Source organism: Mytilus galloprovincialis, chromosome 8 (assembly GCF_965363235.1).
Source record: "Mytilus galloprovincialis chromosome 8, xbMytGall1.hap1.1, whole genome shotgun sequence".
Classification (NCBI taxonomy): Eukaryota; Metazoa; Mollusca; class Bivalvia; order Mytilida; family Mytilidae; genus Mytilus; species Mytilus galloprovincialis.
This window is the reverse complement of record NC_134845.1, coordinates 78,899,794-78,920,114: the sequence shown is the minus strand read 5'-3', so window position 1 is coordinate 78,920,114 and position 20,321 is coordinate 78,899,794. Positions and strand designations below refer to the sequence as shown.

Genomic DNA, 20,321 nt, shown 5'->3' with positions numbered 1-20,321 from the left:
TTTCATCTTTTCGTCTATCTCTTACTGTCGTAGACAAACATTTGAGGTAGCTTTGTGCAATCCAAATTCACCATACGACCATACAGCTTTACAGGAAGCATGATAACAAATTTCAGGATGCTCTGATTTGTATTGTCTGAGAAAAATGCCACCGAATTTCATGGGATCGACGGAAATACAGACGGACGGACAGGGAAAAAGGTAAATCATTATAGCTCTTCTCTTTCAACACGGGGATATTAGAAACTTACGTGTTCAACTTCTTAACGCAAAATTGACCGTAGATGAGTTTGGTTATAATGTTTATATCCGTTTATGTCCTGTATGTTAAAAGTTAATAACCTGTCTCCGGAAATCAATATATCAACTATATCATGTTGGTAGGCCAGACAAAAGTTTCGTGTACATACGACTCATCAGCGACATCAGGTAAAAACAGTTAGAGAGTCAAATTAATCAAATGCAAAGTTGAAGAACATTAATAATAGAAAATTCCGAATTTAAACATCTCTGACTTTCAAATTATGGGCATGAACATTCATAAAGAATAAAAACCGAGAAAAGCCCGTCCACACGAAATGCATAACGCGTTTTTATCTTTCACACGGATGTCAATATGTGTGAACACATCAATTTGGGGAAGACCTTGGCTCATAACTGTTTTGTTCATAAACTATATCATACCGCATCTTTTATTTGTAGATAACTATTAAGATCGACATAAAGCAGGAAAAATAAAGACCTGACGTTGTAAGGAATATATACACCCATCACAAAAAAAAAAACCCCTTTAAATTCTTATTTTTATATGAAAGATTAAGAATGATTTGAGTGGCTATAGAAAAAGATAATAACGAGACGAATCTAGAAAAAGTTCAACTTTTATTTTTTGTAAAGCAATAACCAAAAGCCAAAATATTGATTAAATACCACAAAATATACAAACACATAAAAGATAAAAAAAATCAAAAATTATTACTTCAACTGAACCTTAAAAAAGCACATATGTTAAAACATCAGACTGATATCTATAACAATAGGAAATAACACAATGACTTCAGGCGGCATGCAAAAGTAAGCAGTCGCAATGAATAGTTTATATAGACTATAGACATGTTCTACTTTCTGTACTTTCTGTCAAAGCGACATCATTTGACACAGAGGAACAGCATACTATTTCTGCATGTTCAATCTTCATTTTGTTTACAGAGTGTGGACTTACAAAGTGGGTTAAACATTCCAAACAGGAGACGCAAACATCATGAACATACTATTGCTCCGTTTGTGATTCACGTAATAGATACACATGCTTATGTTATTAACAGGTCGTTCCATCACACTCGGCCCCTATCAGAGATATAAGCATGTTTACCCAAATCAGTGTAAGGCAAGGTCAGGTAATGAACAAGTCAATATGTGCAAGACAAGGCCAGGTTAATAACAGTGTGAGACAAGGTCATGTTATTAATAGGTCAGGTTATGAACAGGTCAGGTTATCAACAGTGTAAGACAATGTCAGGTTATTAACAGTGTAAGGCAAGGTCAGGTTATTAACAGGCCCATGTGTAAGACAAGGTCAGATTATTAACAGGCCCATGTGTAAGGCAAGGTCAGGTAATTAACAGGTCAGGTTATTAACAGGTCAGGTTATTAACTGGTCAGGTTATTAACAGGTCCATGTGTGTAATGCATTTCATGTCAAAGGAATATTTTTATCAGATTGGAACAGAATATTCATTGCATAAGTAACGTCAAGTTTTCAGTCGATGATTTTAATGATATATCATGGGAGCGAAATATGTATGTCTATGGACTGAAATATCGGCAACTAGTGAATTAAACTTTACTTTGAGGAAACGAGCAAATATTTTATGTGATTGAGATAACATGCGATTTTAATTGTGCACTCAAAGCTATGTATAGCGGTATATCTAAAATAATTTTTATAAAGCGTGTCTTATCAGACTAAATATATACATATGCTTTTTTTGTAAAGAAAAACAGACATTAAACATATAAAGATGACAAAATGACAAAACATTAGTTGAAGCAGTGCAACATTTTCAGTTAAGATAGAATATTGGTGGAAAGTTTCCATTTGATTAGTCTTCAATGGTATTCATTATCTTTGTGGTAAATCAATCTTAAAATCTCACTCCTCTCAATGAACCCATTTTTCCAATTCTGTGCAGAGCTTTGATTAACAAAAGCAGTGTTGGTGTTGGTTGCTTCTTCTTACTCCAGATCTGCAGAATCTCCTTAGTCTGTTCTAGCAGTTTGGTTTTATGTTTATACTGTATTTGTTGAATAGCAGTTGAATCTAGATCCAGCTCGATGGCAAGTTGCATAGAACTATTTCCAATATGGTTCGATAAATCAAAAAGTAATTTGTCTGATGGAGGGTTGTTCAAAGTATCTTCTGGGATACCTAAACAATAAAACGAGGTTATTAAGTTCTCTTGATATTTTTGAAGTAGATCAAACTAAAGCAGAATAGTTTGTTCAGTTTAAAAATGTATTAACAGGTAAAGGCTTTGTAGTTTTAAAGAGACATGCATGTTGTTTTAATTATATACACTACGCTATGATGTTTTCTTTACCTCTTTCCTTCTTTTCTTACGGTTTCCCTTTATGGACTTTGGACTTGTACCGAAATTGATCTTAAGAGTGGATGTTAGTTTTCAATCAGAGACTTAAAAAAAGGACCCCATCTGTATGTATGAAAATACAGATTAAAATAAATGAACATATATTACCTGATACATCTGGTTTGACATCTCTAAGTACCTGAAGTAAAACGAGATTAATTTAAAACATCATCGAGGATACCTAAGTTCTAATTTAGTTCGCAAGATACTAGAATCAAAACATTTAGAAGACTTTAAAGAGTAAAAACAAATGATTTTCAAGAACTCGTGCTAAAACTGTCTAAGGCAACCAATAACAGGGAGTACAACAAAGATTAATGTTTGAAATGAATGATTAACCCCGTTTATTGGAACTTATTTTATGTCAGTGTGTTGGCATATAGGCCAGCATATACAGTAAGTGCATTCAAGGCATTGTTCGGGATTTACATTTATCAAGAACGCTTCAATCATTCCATAAACATATAGTTAATTTTGTCAATACAATGGAATTATAAACAACCGTCATACAAATGAGAGGTTTAGCTAGGTATAATACCAGGTTTAACTCAATATTTTCTTCCGAACATTCATGTACCAACATGACCAAGTCAGGAATAAAGCATTTGTTTTTACTTGTTCCGTGGATTAAGAGCGTTTGATTTTGTCAGTTTTTATCATACCACTGCTGGTGGACGTTTCGTTCCCGAGGGTATCACCTCCCAATTAGTCAGCACTTCGGTGTTGACATGAATATCAATTATATGGTAATTTTTATAAATTTCCTGTTACAAAACTTTGATTTTTTCAAAAAAACTAAGGATTTTCTTATCCCAAGAATAGAATGGCTTAGCCGTATTTTGCATAACTTTTAGGAATTTTTGGTCCTCAATGCTCTTCAGCCTTGTACTTGTTTTGCTGTATAACTATTCTTGTATAACCGTCACTGATGAGTCTTATGTAGATTAAACGTGGGTCTTGCGTATTATATTATAATCCTGGTAGCTTTGATAAGTAATTATGAAGTTTTTCCTTTTTGTATTACCTTGGCGTTCGTTTTTTTTGGTATACATTTATTTTGTAGTGTTATTATTTTTTATAACCTACAAAAAATCACCAAAGATACTTATGACAAGTATTTGATACGCCAGACAAGTTTATAAAAAGACTGAAGATTCCAAGATAAACAAAAATTCAAGGAATTTAAAACCGACAATTTCATGGCCATTAAGGAAAAAAGATTAGTAGACAAACAATAAAACATGTAAAACACAGAAAACTAAAATGTGAAAAACACTAACACAATTAAAAACATATGTGACCACAGGTGCTCCTGATATATAGATATATATATATATATATGCAGATTCGTGTCTAACTAGCAGTTAGAGACTTATTTACCCCATTGTTTTAAACCCCATTTAACCGCATAAATCACTGAGCAGTCAACATGTCATATTGCTGAAATTACAACATGTAAGACGGCTTGTGAGATAATTCTGAATATTCTACGAAAAATCTTCCGTATTGAACTTTGCCACTTGTTTGATACCACTGATGTTATCACATGCAGTACATTAGTCAGGACTATCGTGTTGACATGAATTATCATTGATTTATGGTCAATTAGTAAATAACTGTTTACAAAATATTGAATTTTTCGAAATACTAAGGATTCTCTTCCCTATAAAAACAGCTGTATTGGGGAAAACCTTTCAGAATTGTGTGCCCTGAATGCACTCCAACTATTATAACTGATACTCTTTTATTTGTTAAGTCATGTTTAGCTTTCAACTTTTTAAATTTTTTTACGAGAGTTATATCACAGATTAAGTTTTCATCAAAATTAGGAAATACATGAAACATTCTTACCTTACAAAGCAGATGCTGACTAAGCTCTAGTTTCTCCAAGACGCCAACAAGCATGCGAAAAGTAAAGTTCCTACTTTTTTCCCTGCAGGACCGGATGGCTACGAATTTAAGATCATCTGGAATTTGAAACTGGAACTGGTATTCGAAGTTTTCCCATTCGTGAACACTAAGACCTAATTCAATTGCAAGTTCACGACACTTCCCCGGAGAGAACTCTCCAACCAGTCTTCGCAAGTGTTTGTCCGACGGACTTCGTTCTAGTGCCATTCTTCCAAGTCCTAAATTGTTAAATTTGCTAATAACTTAAACATTTTAGCATACACACACACACCACACACATATATATATATATATATATTCATTAAATAAAGTAGTAAAATAAGTAAAAAGTTCCATTCTATCGATTTCGTCCTTCCATTGGGACTCGTCAGGATAACCGATGTAGTGTCACTATAGACGACGTCGTTAAGGAGGTTTGTGACGTTTCTGCATGGTTCGTTATTAAAAATTCTCTGGATTTAATTTCGGTCGGAACGTTGTTATGAAATAACGTTCCATCTCTTTTCTATATGCTTCACATCTTGTAACATCAAAGCTTGTTAATAGTGTTTCTTCCGGAACTATGGCAGGAATGTTATTTAAACATTCCATATCATCTTTGATATAACTTGGAATTGACGGACATAGATGTTTGATAACAAGGTCGATAAAATGACTTAGTCGTTGAGTTAGTGATTCCGATCCGGCTATAATTGGTCTTAGTTCCGGAAGAAACACTATTAACAAGCTTTGATGTTACAAGTCTATACACAAATATCCCCCATGATCTAGGTCTTACAGCCGTAAAATACTGGATCGAAGAAAAACGGGATGAAATTGACAGTAGAATTGAAACAAACTTCATACTAGAGGCTATCAAATAGTTCTGGAAGAAGATACATTTTGTTTCGACGGAAAAAAATATAGACAAATCAAAGGTACAGCCATGGGAACTAAAGTTGCCCCCACATACGCTAATTTAGTAATGGGATACTTAGAGCAACTGATGTATCGACAAATATATGTCCAATTCGATCAAAATTTCAGTGATTATATCATTCAGTTTTGGAAAAGACATTTAGATGAATGCATAATATTTTTGAGCAGATCAGAAAAAGATTTATATAAATTTAAAGATCTAATCAACTCCTAACATCCGTCGATTAAATTCACCATGGAACCAGTGACACACAAATACCATTTTTGGATATTCTCATCTTAAAATCAGGCAGGCAAATAACAACGGATATTTATTATAAATCCACAGACACCCATCAATACTTAAATTTTCATTCGTGTCATACGTCCCATACAAAACGAAATATACCTTACTGTATGGCCAGGCGGATTTGTGCTATAGTATCAGACAATAACATTCGAGAATTACGTTTGAAGGAATTAAAAGGCTTTCTGATACAGCAGTTATACCCAGAGGGTCTAACCGAAAGTAGAATTAGAAAATCTAAACTGCTGACACTTCAAGAATTACGAACCCCAAGTGAAAGACACGGATGAAAACTTAAAGAAAATACCATTTGCTAGTACACATGACCCGTATTTACCAAACGTTTTTAATACAATTAAATCAAACCTTCCGATTTTTATGAAGGTGAAACTATGAAAAAATTGATACCGGAAGGAAACTTAATCTACAGCCGAAGACAACCTAATAACTTAAAGAAACACTTAACCAGAGCTCGGTTCGAACCGAAGTTAGTGACTTTAAATAAAGTCTTGCGGAGATTCAAGATACGGTGTTTGCGGTCAAAATATAAAATATTTAGAAACGGGTAAAATGAAATCATTTAAAGATGGCAAACAATTTCATGTGAACGCCAATATGACTTGTAGGACAACAAATCTTATTTTCTGCGTCACATGTCCTGGTTGTCACGAAAATTACATTGGACAGACCGGGAATAGCCTCTATGAACGGCTGCGAGTCCACAAAGAACAAATAAAACACCCACAATACAGAAATTCGCCAATTAGTGCCCATCTTGACACTTGTGTTAAAAAGCATTTTCAAAATAATAACTTTTTCAAAATGTAGACGGGATGAAGCATATAGAAAAGAGATGGAACGTTATTTCATAACAACGTTCCGATCGAAATTAAATCCAGAGAATTTTTAATAACGAACAATGCCGGAATGTCATAAACCTCCTTAACGACGTCGTCTATAGCGACACTACATCAGTTATCATGAAGAGTCCCAAATGGAAGGACGAAATCGATAGAATGGAACTGTTAACTTTTTACTTATTATTCTATTTTATTTAATGAATATATATATCTGCACAATCAATGTGAAAATAATTTTTTACGCCATATATATTATAATATACGTATGTAGTAATGTTTGAAATAAAATGAAAGATCAAATTCTGTGAAAGGATAAACATGATAAAATTGCAGATTAGATTCCATTATAATGACGTCGTTATACACAAAACCAGCTGAAATATTCATTAAATAAATAATAAATGAATTTCAGCTTTCTGAATTCATAAATTGATTAAAAACTAAAACATGTAAAAAAAAAAAGCAAACAAGTTTTGTTTTTGTAAGCATTTTCTATAACTCTTTTTTGGTTTGCTATTTATTTTATCAACATTCTGAAACAATAAAATGCTCTAAATACATAAAAAAAAACATCGCTTTCTCGCTCAGGGCTTACTTAATGCATGGAGTACTCTATGATTTGATTTAAGCTATTAATGAAATTGATATAAATATTCAGCGAACTTTTGCATAGTTTTACCATTATTCTGTGCTATTTTATTTATATTCATATCTGCAATAATACTTTATAGTAATTGCAGTCACTGTCTACCATTTGAACCTTTGCAAAAACAGTTTTTATCACTTAACTTGTGTTTTAACAGTCATCTCTCCTAATTTATTTTTTTTAATCAATCAAAGTTTTATTGCACTTTTGCTGTTAACAATTTACTCAATCTACAGCTTCAAATAAGTATCCCTTAAATTAGTTATTGAATATTTAGGGGAAAATTATATCTATAAAGTACGTTGTATTTATTACATACATTATAGCAGTTCTACAGAGTACAATTTCATACCGGAATTCGGTACGTTTCTTAACCTAAACTGTATTTGATTTATTTATATGAACCGTGAAATTGATGATGATCTTTGATACTGACAGCATGACTTTTCAGCCGACAGTAGAATTTAGAAATTGTTTGTTAATTTTCTCCGTCGAATTGTGAAAAGGAGTCTTAAATGGTTAGGTAAGGCAGTTGTGTTTTTCACACATTATATGAACAACATAATTTTTTTCAGTAAATGGTATTTTTTTTGCGATCAAACCAAAGATAAAAAAATGATCAAAAGTAAACGTGGTCTAATTAACGATACATGAATGCAGTATCCAATCATTGTATTGTGTAAACTAATAACAATACTAAGTCAGTGTAGCTATAATAGATATAATGAATTATATATAATCATGACAAAAGAGTAAAATAGCGAATTTCATTTGATGCATATCACCTGACCAGACACATGTGCAGTCATGAATTAACGAGGTCACAGCTTGAACATGCTTCACAATTATAGAAATTCGAAATATTCTAAAGTTTTAAGTATGATTCTATTATTTATTTTCTTCTAATTTTATTTATGTTAATTATGTCCCTGATTTCATTTTGGAATATTATAAAAATATCATTGACCTTGTTCTTCTTGTCAGACATGTAATATGCTTTATAGATTGAAAAGTAAATTATAGTTAATAGATAGTTCATATCAAAATAAGCTTCATCTTCAATTTTATAGCCAGTTACTAAACATTCAAGACTGAATATATGCTTATCAACTTTATTAATGTTAATAGCTCTAAAATCTCTAAAATTTTAGGACCGGGGTGGGGTTGGGGGTTGGGGAAGGAGATTGGGGTATACTTAAGTTGCAAGCTAGAAAATGTCACACGTGTTTTTAGCCTGTCTCAAGTCATGCATTTAAGAAAAGAAAATCTTTAATTAACGTTTTTGTGTGGTAAGGAATATGGTGTCGATCTTAAAACTGTAATAGTCTTGGTAGAATTTATTCAGAACATGCAGACTCGATTAAAAGCTTAAAGTTTATCTTGTTTCTTAACCTCTTAGTGTCCATTCTTGTTTAATTGTTTGGTTGTTTTTATTGTCTTATTGATATGAACCCGAAATCTCCTTTTTCATACTAAATGCATTTGTTGATACCATTTTAACATATTTATCAATTTGTTTGTTAAGGGGAGTCATAACACCCAAGTGAGTTTACTCTCAAATCAGCTGAATGTTTTTATCTAATACTTTAGTAAGGAGAAATCAAGCTTTACAACGATCAAAATAAGTGTTTTCAAACTGTTATATGTCCAAACAAATTATTCCTGTAAAATCATCGAAATTCAGTATTTTTGTGATATACTTTTTGTGTAGTTCCAATTTCTAGAAATTTTCATATTTTCTTTGAAACAGGTCAAAGTAAATATTTTGTGATAACTTTATAAAAATATCGAGCCAAATCGGATTTAATCAAAGTGGCTTTATAAATATTTTGATATGAGCGTCACTGATGAGTCTTATGTAGACGAAACGCGCGTCTGGCGTACTAAATTATAATCCTGGTACATTTGATAACTATTTACACCACTGGGTCGATGCCACTGCTGGTGGACGTTTCGTCCCCGAGGGTATCAACAGCCCAGTAGTCAACACTTCGGTGTTGACATGAATCTCAATAATGTGGTCATTTTTATAAATTTTCTGTTACAAAACTTTGAATTTTTCGAAAAACTAAGGATTTTCTTATCCCAGGCATAGATTACCTTAGCCGGGTTTGGCACAACTTTTTGGAATTTTGGATCCTCAATGCTCTTCAACTTTTTACTTGTTTGGCTTTATAAATATTTTGATATGATCGTCACTGATGAGTCTTATGTAGATGAAACGCGCGTCTGGCGTACTAAATTATAATCCTGGTACCTTTGATAACTAATTAGGTAACCCCTTAAACATTTCGAAGGAAACAACGAAAAACCAAGCAAAAGTTATGTAGTGCCTATTTCAGATGTTATTCCACACAATCCTGTTTAATCAGTTATTGTGTAAAGAGCGCAACCTTAATTATAAATCCGGATAGTATAAAAAGGTATAAGCTTAACATATATCAATTGATATATTTAAACGCCATTTGATCGGGAAGATGGTTTGTTTCTGCTGTTTAAAATTAAGTGAAATACTGGAAATTTGAAATAATCATGTTGGTCATAGAATCTAGTTTGAAGTTGTTAATTTGTGTCAATATCGAGACATGCGCATAGCAAAACTTCTAATAAACCTGACAATGAGTTAGTAAATTATGCAAACTTATAGAATCGAAATGACTTCTGCAGTTAAAACCTCGGATCACGGCTAAAGTCTGCCTGAAGAGTGCTGTAAAAGCCAGTCTTGTCAATAAAGTTACCTATGCAAGTGCTGAGACATTTATCTGAAGGTTCCTGGAATAAATAAAAAATAAAATCATACGTAAGTATGTTCCATGAAGTTAGTTTTGTTATATTCCCTATTCTTATTAGAAATTATCTAAAGAAATCAATAGAGAAGTTGAATAACAAACTTGTACAAATGTAAGCATGATAGACTTTACTTTGAACAATATACTAGTTTAAATACTTTCTGATTTACACAACAAAAATATGATTACTCTACCGGAGCATTATACTTGACCACAAGTTCCTAGAGATGATCGTGTTTGTCAATATCTAATCTTATTTCAATATTTGACATCTTTTAATCGGCCATTTAAAAAAAAATAAGAAGATGTGGTCATTGCAAGTTAATCGGTTTTTTTAATATACTTTTCACTTTAATTCAGTTGTTCATATGCATTCCGTTCATATTGAGGCTGCAACTTAAAGAAAAAACAATATGTATGAAAAATGTTTTGATTTTCTGACAATATTTGATCTTCTCTCTTTTTGATAACTAATGCAAAAACGTGTCTATCTACCTTTTCCGAAAACCAAGCTTGAAGGTAGCCAACTTCGTTTTTCTTTCTGTGCTGACTACAAAACCACGGCGAGTTGGGACGTATATCATTGTGATGGAAAAAGCATATATCGGACTTGCAAAATACACCAAATTCAATTTCGAATGGCATTGCCTGATGTTTTGAAGAACTGTTTTGAGCATCTGACAAGGTAGAGTAGAATTGGCAAATTCCAAGCATTGCCGTTGTAAGACATTCTTGAATAGAAGACGCTAGAGTTGGAATAATGTTCCCCTTGTTCACAGTATGTACAAGTGAAACCACGACTCTGTTGCCTTTCACCTGGACAGCAAGTTCGTGACTGTTGCCAACTTCAACCACATAAAGATCACTGAAAAGCAATGTTTTTTCTCTTTTATTCTTTGTACATGCATATTTCTTTACGTGCCACATGGCAACGAGGGAACCAAGAAAACGATAAGACAATGCTGGCGGTATTATTTCTTCTATAAATCTATAGGCCATGACAATTGAATTATTATAATTCCAAAATTTTTCCAAATATTTAGTGTCGTTTGTTTTGGTTATCATACATGGAACAAGAAAACGTGAAACATCTCTCAACGGGCTACTGGAAAGTTCAAAGCTAGTTCTAGGAGCGATGATAACGTCCAGATGTACTAACAAATCGACCATGTATTCCTTGTATTTCAAAAAATGCATGAACTCCTTTTGTGTCCACAAATGGTATATATCTTCTTTGTCGATGAATCCAGTTTCTTGGATGTTTTTCAAAATACTAGGAAATCGCCCACTTTTACACCAAAACTGCTTTTCTGTCACTATAGATCTGAGAACTTCCACTAAGTAGGCTGGTGATATGATAACATAGTCACGGAGATTTTCTACATTGAAGTACAGAAGCTTTCCAAGTGAATGTTGAACTTCCAGAAATGTTACAATTTGCTTCTCAGATAACGCCATTGATTTTTTCTTAGAATTTAAGGATTTGATCTGCTCTAGCGAAAGGATGTTAGTACCTTCTTCAACTTTCATGGTCAACTGTAGATCCAGTGGAATCCATGCTGTTGGCATTTCTTCACCCCATCGTGGATGCTCAGTCGCTCTTTTCATCACTCTTTGTTGAAGTTCTTTAATTTCTGGATCTTCTGGATTGGTGGAGTTGATGAAGAGTAAGGGTTTAAATTCCAAATGTTTCAAGCCGGCGTGTGATTCGAATATTTTTTGTATTTTATTTTCAAGCTTTTGTCGGTATGATTCGAATCTATACTGAAACAGGTAAAAGGACGTATCATATGTAAATTGTTCACAAATCAAAGGTAACTCAAGTTAAAGGTAAACATTTTTATGGGTAATAATCATGTTCTTTTGTTTTCATATTTCATTCAAGAATAGGCAATATATTTATACACACGATCATTTGTATTGAATAGTTACGGAATTATCAAAAATAAACAATACCACAAACTTGTATAAATATAAAAAGTAGAATATAAAAAAAAAAAACGAAATAGAAAAATTCCAGTCCGAAAGTCACTTATCAAATTGAAAATCAAAGCTTAAACACAACAAAAGACAAGAAAAAAACATCGTGTAGATTAAACCTTGTTTTATAGCTAAGTAAACCTCTCACTTGTATGACAGTCGTATATAATTTCATTGTATTAAAAGTGCGTGACAAACAAGCTTGCAAATCGAAATGTGTAACAGTACATGTATATATTAGACCTCTAGATTCACTGTCGAGGAAAGGTCACCGAAAGCTTAATTAATAAGTTTAGTCCATGCAGCCGAGAGGTCTACAGCGATTGACACAGTGCATGAGGTGTTGTAACTTTATTCGAAAAGTGCGAATTCGAATCCCAGCAAAACTGCATAAATATATTTATATGGGCATACATGTATATAGCTATCTTTATAACTTGTTGTAGGTTTTACTACTCCATACAAGTATAATGGTTTGGAGTCAAAATATGGCATTAATTTTGAGTGGCAATCTGGAAATACAACATAATCAAACATGTTTGACAACTAGGACACGAGCCAACCTTATAATTTTGAAGTGGGAAGTTGATTGTTAATTTTTAATCTTAAATGGTATAACGATTGGAGAACAATATGCTCGAAATTTTATTTGTGAATACAGTTAGGTTATTTTATAATTTTTGATAGTTCTATATAACTGAAATTTATTTTTTTTGCATTGTTTTATTAAATAAGGTATTTACGTTTAGATAAATCTGATAGTTACAGAAATGTTACTGCGTTCATCAATGATATCATTTATTGGCTTTATTTAAAAAATTGTGAAATGATTTGGTAATATTTGGTTCAAATTCTTTTTAACACTAATTGTAAAATAAAATAAAATATAATCACGAATAAGACAAAACCTTATAAATTAAAAAGAGTAGGTTCAGTAAGACCCCTATTTGGCCCCAAAATAAAGCAGTTTTACAAATTTGTGAAAATGTAATCTTTTAGCTATTTACTGGAAAGTAGAATGCTTCTGTTTCATAAATATGAGCTGTTTTTGACAATACAATGCACATATATTGAGTACTAGTATTTTAAAGTCATGCTAAATTGCTGAAATCTTCACAATTTTAGTATTTTAGTTAAATTTTAGACGGTTTCCGTCTTAAATGAAAGTGGCCGCATTCTTGTTCATTCATAATATTGAAATGTAAGTAGTATTTGATATAAAGGTTGAGGATGAACACGGATGCAGCCACTTTCATTTTTGACAAAAACAATCTGACGTTTTTTGGCATTTTTGATATATTTTTCATATTTAAGCTTGAATCGGAGCGTTTTAATGTCTAGATCAGTTAAAATCTTTCACATAAACTAATTGATTCAATTGAAATAAACACTTAAGTGTTTAAAAAGTGTCTTTCGTTAGATGAACCTGAAATTGGAGGCCAAAATCGGCCCTTATCGGACCTACTCCTTTAATGAAAGAGAGGCGAAAGATATCAAAGGGGCATTCAAACTCATAAGTCGAAAATAAAATCACAGCGTCAATGGCAAATAGCGAACAAAATAGACGCTCTCAAGAACCTATGTCGTTCACTTGACTCTACTCTGGTTTTGAAAATCATGTAGGAATATATAAATATCATGACAAAATAATGAAAAACAAATTTTGTTTAATATTGGCCAAGTTATTTTATCTTGAACAGTAAATCAACAACACTTCATCATCAGCTCATTAGGAACATTTATGCCATGTTTGATTTCATTCCATACGTAATCAGTGTCTGAGTAGAAAGTTGATGGATCAGGGATATGTCAAAGAAAGTCTCGTCCGTTTTCTAAAAACGTTCATCGGAAGGTAGACCTTGTTAATAGATATTCCGTATCAACTTCACAAATAATTCATTATGGTCTTGATGTATAGATTCTGCGTACTGATGTTGTTCACATCTTAACAATGTGTTTTACTGTTCTTTCATTTGTCTTTGTTCTATTTTTAATATTACTTTTACTGTTGGGTTGTGTTATGCGATATCCGTTTAACGTGGCTCGGTACTTATACATCCCGTCGATATGTTTGTATTGTCTTACATTTTTTGGTGATGTGTTTTGTATATGCGACTTTTTGTATTTCTTTGGTTCTTATAACGTGACTCTGTCTTTAAAAAATCCCCTCAGTATGATATTGTTCTATTTTATGTCATTATGATAATATTTCTATTATGAATTACAAAATACGTTGAACCACAAACGTCAAATTCATCCAATCGCGTAGTGGGAGTAACTATTTGTGGATTCTTATAAATTCTATGGACTTTTTTAAATCTAGGTCTATTTCTGAAATTTATTCTTACATACTTTGATTTTTTAACCCTGTATGCTAACATTGCCTATGTGAAATTTTAAAATTGTTTGTATGTACATTGAACGACAAATATATGTGACGTATAAAATTTTCTGACGTCAGACACGCAAATCAATGAATGTATTTGTAGATAGATGTTTGTGTGTTCGGATAAATTGTTCCTTTTTAAAATTGATACACGATGATGACTGCTGTACCCATATTTTGACTATTTTATTTATTGTGTCTGTTTAGTTAACGCACCATTGTAAATATAACGGAATTTGATGAGACTGTCATCAAAGTGAGAGGGTTAGCGCTATAAAACCAGGTTTAATCCACCATTTTCTACATTTGAAAATGCCTGTACCAAGTCAGGAATATGACAGTTGTTGTCCATTCGTTTTTGATGTGTTTTTTTTTTTATTTTGCCATGTTATTATGGACTTTCCGAATTGATTTTCCTCTTAGTTCAGTATTTTTGTAATTTTACTTTTTTCATTGGTTTTTTAAAAGAGGACAGTTGTATGTATTTCCGTGAGGGTCCTATGTTAACCTAAGTCCCCCTCTGGTAGCCATAGTGGATAATGGATCGGCTTAAAGTAACAACACTTGGTCAGTACCTCATAAGGAGCATTTATGTAATGTTTAATCCGTACCATTCTGTGGTTCTCTAAAAGAAGACATTTGAATTCATTGTCAAAAGGGTTTTATGCTAAATTTAGTCCCCGATGGCGGCCATCTTAAATTAAGGATCGGCTTCGAAGTAACAACACATGCACAAAAGTCATGTTTTGTTACATTCTATTTAGTAGTTCTTAAGAAGTTCAAAATGTAAAAAGTTATTGACGACGACAACCGACGACGACGACAACCTAGGTGAGCTAAAAACTTCAAAAACAGAGGTACAAAAAACACATATTATGGGGACGAAGTCCCCAATAACAGTAGAAAATTCAATAAAAAAAAAATCGGGAAAATTTCCCGAATTTTTCATTTTACTAATGAACTCAAAATCGTTTAATTTTTTTCATGTTATGTTTTGAAATCCCGGACCTGCGCAGAAATGTACAATGTACTTCCTTTTTCCGGTCTCGTTTTTACTAATAATTATCAGTCTAGTATAAAATAGGAAGGAACGCGCAATACCAATTGCATTTTTAATAATTCCTTAATATGAAAAAACCTTACCTGATGAAAGCGTTTCTTTGTTTACATTGCATATGACGTCATAATTTAAATAACGTCACAACTAAAATCCCTAACAACAGAACCAAAATCGGAAACGTTACGGTATTTCCGTTTCTATTTTTAAACAAATATTTAAGTTACAAAAAAATAATTCATACAGACTTCGTCCCCATTTACAGGTAATGCCTGCCTCATATTAGAAAACCAAAGACTAAGCAATACGAACTTGTGAAAAGAGAGTGGAGGTACTAATGTCATGAAGTGGACAATCTAAAATCATTTCTGATAAAAGGGAAAAATATATATACATCCTGACCAAAATCAAAAACGAAAATGGAACAAACACCAATAACAAACATAAATATAACACTAAATTTCCGCAACAGGAACCCTTTCAAATTGATCTGTATAATAGAAGTTAAATTACTTTCGATGCCAGCCAATTGATATTGAGGAAAGGCCTCCTTATCCCCCCAAATCTTAATGGTCTTCCCCTGACATACATTTTCATTATAACGGCTATCATTGTTATATAACACGTATATTGGATATTGTGATGCATTTACCTTCAACTTCCACGGTAACATGTCCTTGTGAGTAGCAACAAATAGGATTTTAGGAAACCCTTCTTTCGATCTTTTACAGAACGTCAATATTGAATTCACCCAGTGTAATAGGTAAACTGAAATAAAATATAATAGCATCATTACCGTAAAAAAAATTTCCAGGATACTTTTGTTCGCTTTCTTGATGACTTCGCAGCGATGTATTGTTTCTTAAATACTTTGCCTATGTATCCACATGTAATCAATAAAAGCAAAAATCAGTGATGGTTTTATTCGCGACGATTTATACTTTCATGTTTTACTTTCGAATGTCACGTAAATCAATAACGCGCCAAAACTTGGTTTGCCGCTGTTGATGGGATGCTCATTTAATGTTTTGATTGTCAAAATATAAAATGATCCAAATGCTTGGTTAAAATGTTCTTCAACTTACCAATATATTTTGCCATCCAACATTTTTGTTTTGAGCGTTATTGATGTTTCAAGTTAGGGTGATGGTTGACACACGTTAAAACGTTTAAACCCGCTGCATTTTGTATGCACCTGTCCTAAATCAGAAGCCTGTTTTTCAGTGGTTGTCGTTTGTTAGTGTGATTCACTGTCGTTTCTTGTTTCTCGTTTTTATATTGATTCGAGTTTTTTCCTGTTTGAATTGTTTTACACTTGTTATAATGGAGCCGTTTATAGTTTTTGTTTTCGGTATGAGTCAATGCTTCGTGTTCAAGGCTGTACTTTTGATCTATAATTGCTTACTTTTAACACATTGTGACTTCCATGGAGAGATGTCTCATTGACACTCATACCACTTCTTCTTATTCATATAGTATCTTTGTTGAGGTGTTACCATAATACATAAATGGGTATGTTTGATGTCTAAACAAAACAAATATTGTTCTCAAACCATAAATGACCAAAAATTTCAAACATGTCTCTATAATTGTGATTATTTTTATAGTATGTCGTATATAGTTCTTTGTAACTAAGGCATATCCGACACTACAAATATACAACCATATTTAAAATTGAGACTAAACTTTCAGTACTAGTATGTTTTGGTAAAATATTATTGAAGAAATGTATCGATTCCTTAATAGATTTAACTACAAGAAACAACAAGTTTGCTCGTTTCTAGGCAGAGTAGACCTTTTGTTTTTCGTTTATTGTTTTGTACATGTTTTTTTTCGTTTGAAGTATTTTACATTTTGTCATTTCGGTGCATTTGTTGTAGGCCATACGCTGACCCATAGTTGCTAATATTTTACCCATTCTGTCTCTGTTGGATAGATATCTAATTTAAAACCATGCTGTATCTTCCTATCTTATATTTAGATATGAAAACATGTGGTGTGAGTGCAAATGACACAACTCGCCATGAAAGTCACAAGGTAAACTATTATAGGTCAAAACATGGTCTTCAACATGGAGCATTCACCTCAAAACGAACAGCAGCGATGCTGTCATGTTTATCGTAAGCACTATTTGCCTGTGATATCTATGAATAACTGTTGTAATTGTTTCAAATTCTATTTGTTCACGAGTGTACCGAATGATGGATATAAATGAATGATTTATATCAGTTTATATACCATACATTTTAATGGAGACCAGTATTATACATGTACATGCATTTCGACTTTAAAACGAGAATGCAACGATTATTAAGATGGGATTGACAAGCCGGTGAGTTTTGTCTAATGATGAACCGATTTGTGGGGTTCATGCGTCTTCCTCGTATTTTGTTTGTACTTTGATTTTTCTTATTATCGATTTATAAAATTTCAACAAACAACCAAACACATTTTTTATTGCGAATCACAGCGCCCACAAGGACCAGAACAATCAACATTAATTTTATACTAATGAACATAGGGAAACTGATGTTGCCTCTATGTAGACATTGTCTTGATTGATTATTTATCAATATGGACGATCTGGTTGCTCGATATTTCATTGACGAAAGCACTGAGACCGTGCAACGTGACTTGAAGTAGTTCTGATTTAGTTCATTTTCAAACATTTTTTTGCAATTTAAACTTCTTTTCAAAGGTATTGGAATAAATACGTTGCATGCATTAAATATTTCAGTCTATTTGAAATAGCAATTTGATTTTCATTATTGACCAAATTGCAAAGCAGTGCGTCTACAGATATATTGACTTTTGAATATGCACATTCACATACCATTGTACTTAGATGTTATAGTAGGTTTTGAAAGATTTTTTGTGATTCTATTTAACGTTTACCTGCCGCTGTTGGTTTCCCAAAGTGTCCTGGTAGAAATCCAAGGTCAGATCTGTGCTTGTGTATACCAATACTTCCATCAAACATCAGAATGAATATACCCCTGCTGGTAATGAACAACTGGTGAGTCATATGATACTCCTTCTGGCCTCCAAAGTCCCAGATATCTATAGGTACTACCATCTGCTTGTACTTTCCTTCTTTAACTGCTTTAACCATTAACTCGTGTAGTTTATCGATAGACATATCGCTTGAAATCTCCTTCATCCATTCGCTGTCAAGTTGCTCCAAGATCATTTGGTTTGTTTGTGTTTTGCCTATCGATAATTCTCGGATAAGTTGTTTCACACTAGAATCGAAAACTGATGAAGTTTTTATTTTATCAGAGATAGAACACTGATCATCAGCTACTTTGTGCTCATTATATTTGCCATGCTCGCCTTGTATGCCCTCTTGTGAGGAATTAGGATTAATATATCCTTCAGATCGCTGAATGTCAAAAGAATTGCCTTCATATGATTTCAGATCTACAATTGTATCAGCAGTTTTTCTCTTTGAATCTTGATGAGATAGTGCGTAGGGCGTGGAAAAATCCTCCAATAAACCACTTTGACGAACGTCATCTATTTGCATTTCCTGATTTCTAAATTTTCTTGCGGTAGCTTGTTTTGGATGGACAATTGTACTGCTATCAGCCATTCCTCTTTTTGTTTCATGATGAGATGATGCGTTGTACTTGATTGCTTTTGCACCAACCAATGACACCTCGTTCCCATCTTTCATTTCTAGATATTCGCATTTTTGTGCTGGTTCCAAAAGTTTTTGTTTTTTATGAAAATTTGTACTGTTGTCCCGTGCCTCAGTTGCAGCCTCAGCACTGGACACTGTCATCAGCATATTTGTCAGTATCTCTGTGACTGCGTTTCCTATAAAACAGTATACTTATATGTTCAGATGTACGATATTAATAGATCAATATATATATTGTACTTTAATATCATGAATAGTGAATGATCACTCAAACTATGAAGCCACAGTCTAAATAAAATCTAAACGTGGGGCTTTAAATTGATTACTAAACCGCATACATATTAATACAAATTATCCAAAATGATAAGATTCAAGCATCATTTATTAATGTATAGAGATACATGTACCTTTTTCAAAATAGATCCATTTCATTTCGTCCACGTCCATACCAGCTCTTCCCATATAGATCCATATACCATCTGTAGACTTTCTTGATTGTGGAACTTGCTCACCGACGAGGATTTTTGCTAAACAACTCTTCCCAACAGAATTTGGACCTACAAGATATACTCTATTCCAAAAACTCTGAAACGAGCTTTCCCGTAGTAATTCTTGTAAATCAGAAGCTGTTCCTAGCCCGAACCCCCTGAGTTGATGCAAAAGCTCATCTGGAAAGGTAAAAAGAAGTTGACATTTATTTTCTCTCTAGTGTTGTTTTCATCAAACATTTATTTAAAATATTTTATTACAACACGCATCGCTGTCATCATTCAGCTGCTTCGAATATTTGATAACCAAATTTACCATGATAGTGATTGGTTTTCTCAAGAGATCGGCCTCAAATAGCTACATGTTTGTTATAGATGATATTTCCTGTTTTTACATGCTATTTCGACTTTTATGTTTTTGCTGATTATCATTACAGTCAAACCACAATTAAACCCGAAATAAGAAATCTCCGCAAAACAGCAGACATGTTTCCGTTTTAGTGTGGGACATTAACACTCGTTTCACTATAAATATATGCCATGTGTTGAATTTGTGTTCCATTACTGTTTTTTTTTGTTATTTGGAAATGAAAGTAATTACAGATACGTATGTACACTCATCATTGTAACCAGGATTGTAATTTTGTATTCGCACCAGAAGCGAGTTACTTCTGCAAAAGACTCATCAGTGACGCTCGAATCCGATAAA

The 20,321-nt window shown here is 32.9% G+C and overlaps 1 protein-coding gene across 1 annotated transcript; it reads right to left on the bottom strand.

Annotated features, from left to right (window-relative positions):
• Positions 1 to 1,134: 1,134 nt before the first annotated feature.
• Positions 1,135 to 19,786, bottom strand: LOC143042636 (uncharacterized). Its single transcript, XM_076215044.1, has 8 exons — positions 19,532 to 19,786; positions 18,377 to 19,300; positions 16,134 to 16,249; positions 10,554 to 11,822; positions 10,008 to 10,041; positions 4,500 to 4,777; positions 2,757 to 2,787; positions 1,135 to 2,428 (listed from the first exon to the last, which is right to left on the bottom strand). Exons 1-8 carry the CDS (start codon positions 19,584 to 19,586, stop codon positions 2,145 to 2,147), a joined length of 2,991 nt encoding a protein of 996 aa, XP_076071159.1. The 5' UTR covers positions 19,587 to 19,786; the 3' UTR covers positions 1,135 to 2,144.
• Positions 19,787 to 20,321: the final 535 nt, after the last annotated feature.

Excerpts from the sequence above, each read along its gene's own strand:
- LOC143042636 (XM_076215044.1), bottom strand. The coding sequence starts at position 19,586 with ATGGGAAGAGCTGGTATGGACGTGGACGAAATGAAATGGATCTATTTT. Across the intron at positions 4,778-10,007 it reads ATGTCTCAGCACTTGCATAG|GACTTGGAAGAATGGCACTA; the intron begins GTAACTTTATTG and ends TTAACAATTTAG. Across the intron at positions 2,429-2,756 it reads TGTCAAACCAGATGTATCAG|GTATCCCAGAAGATACTTTG; the intron begins GTAATATATGTT and ends TTTATTGTTTAG.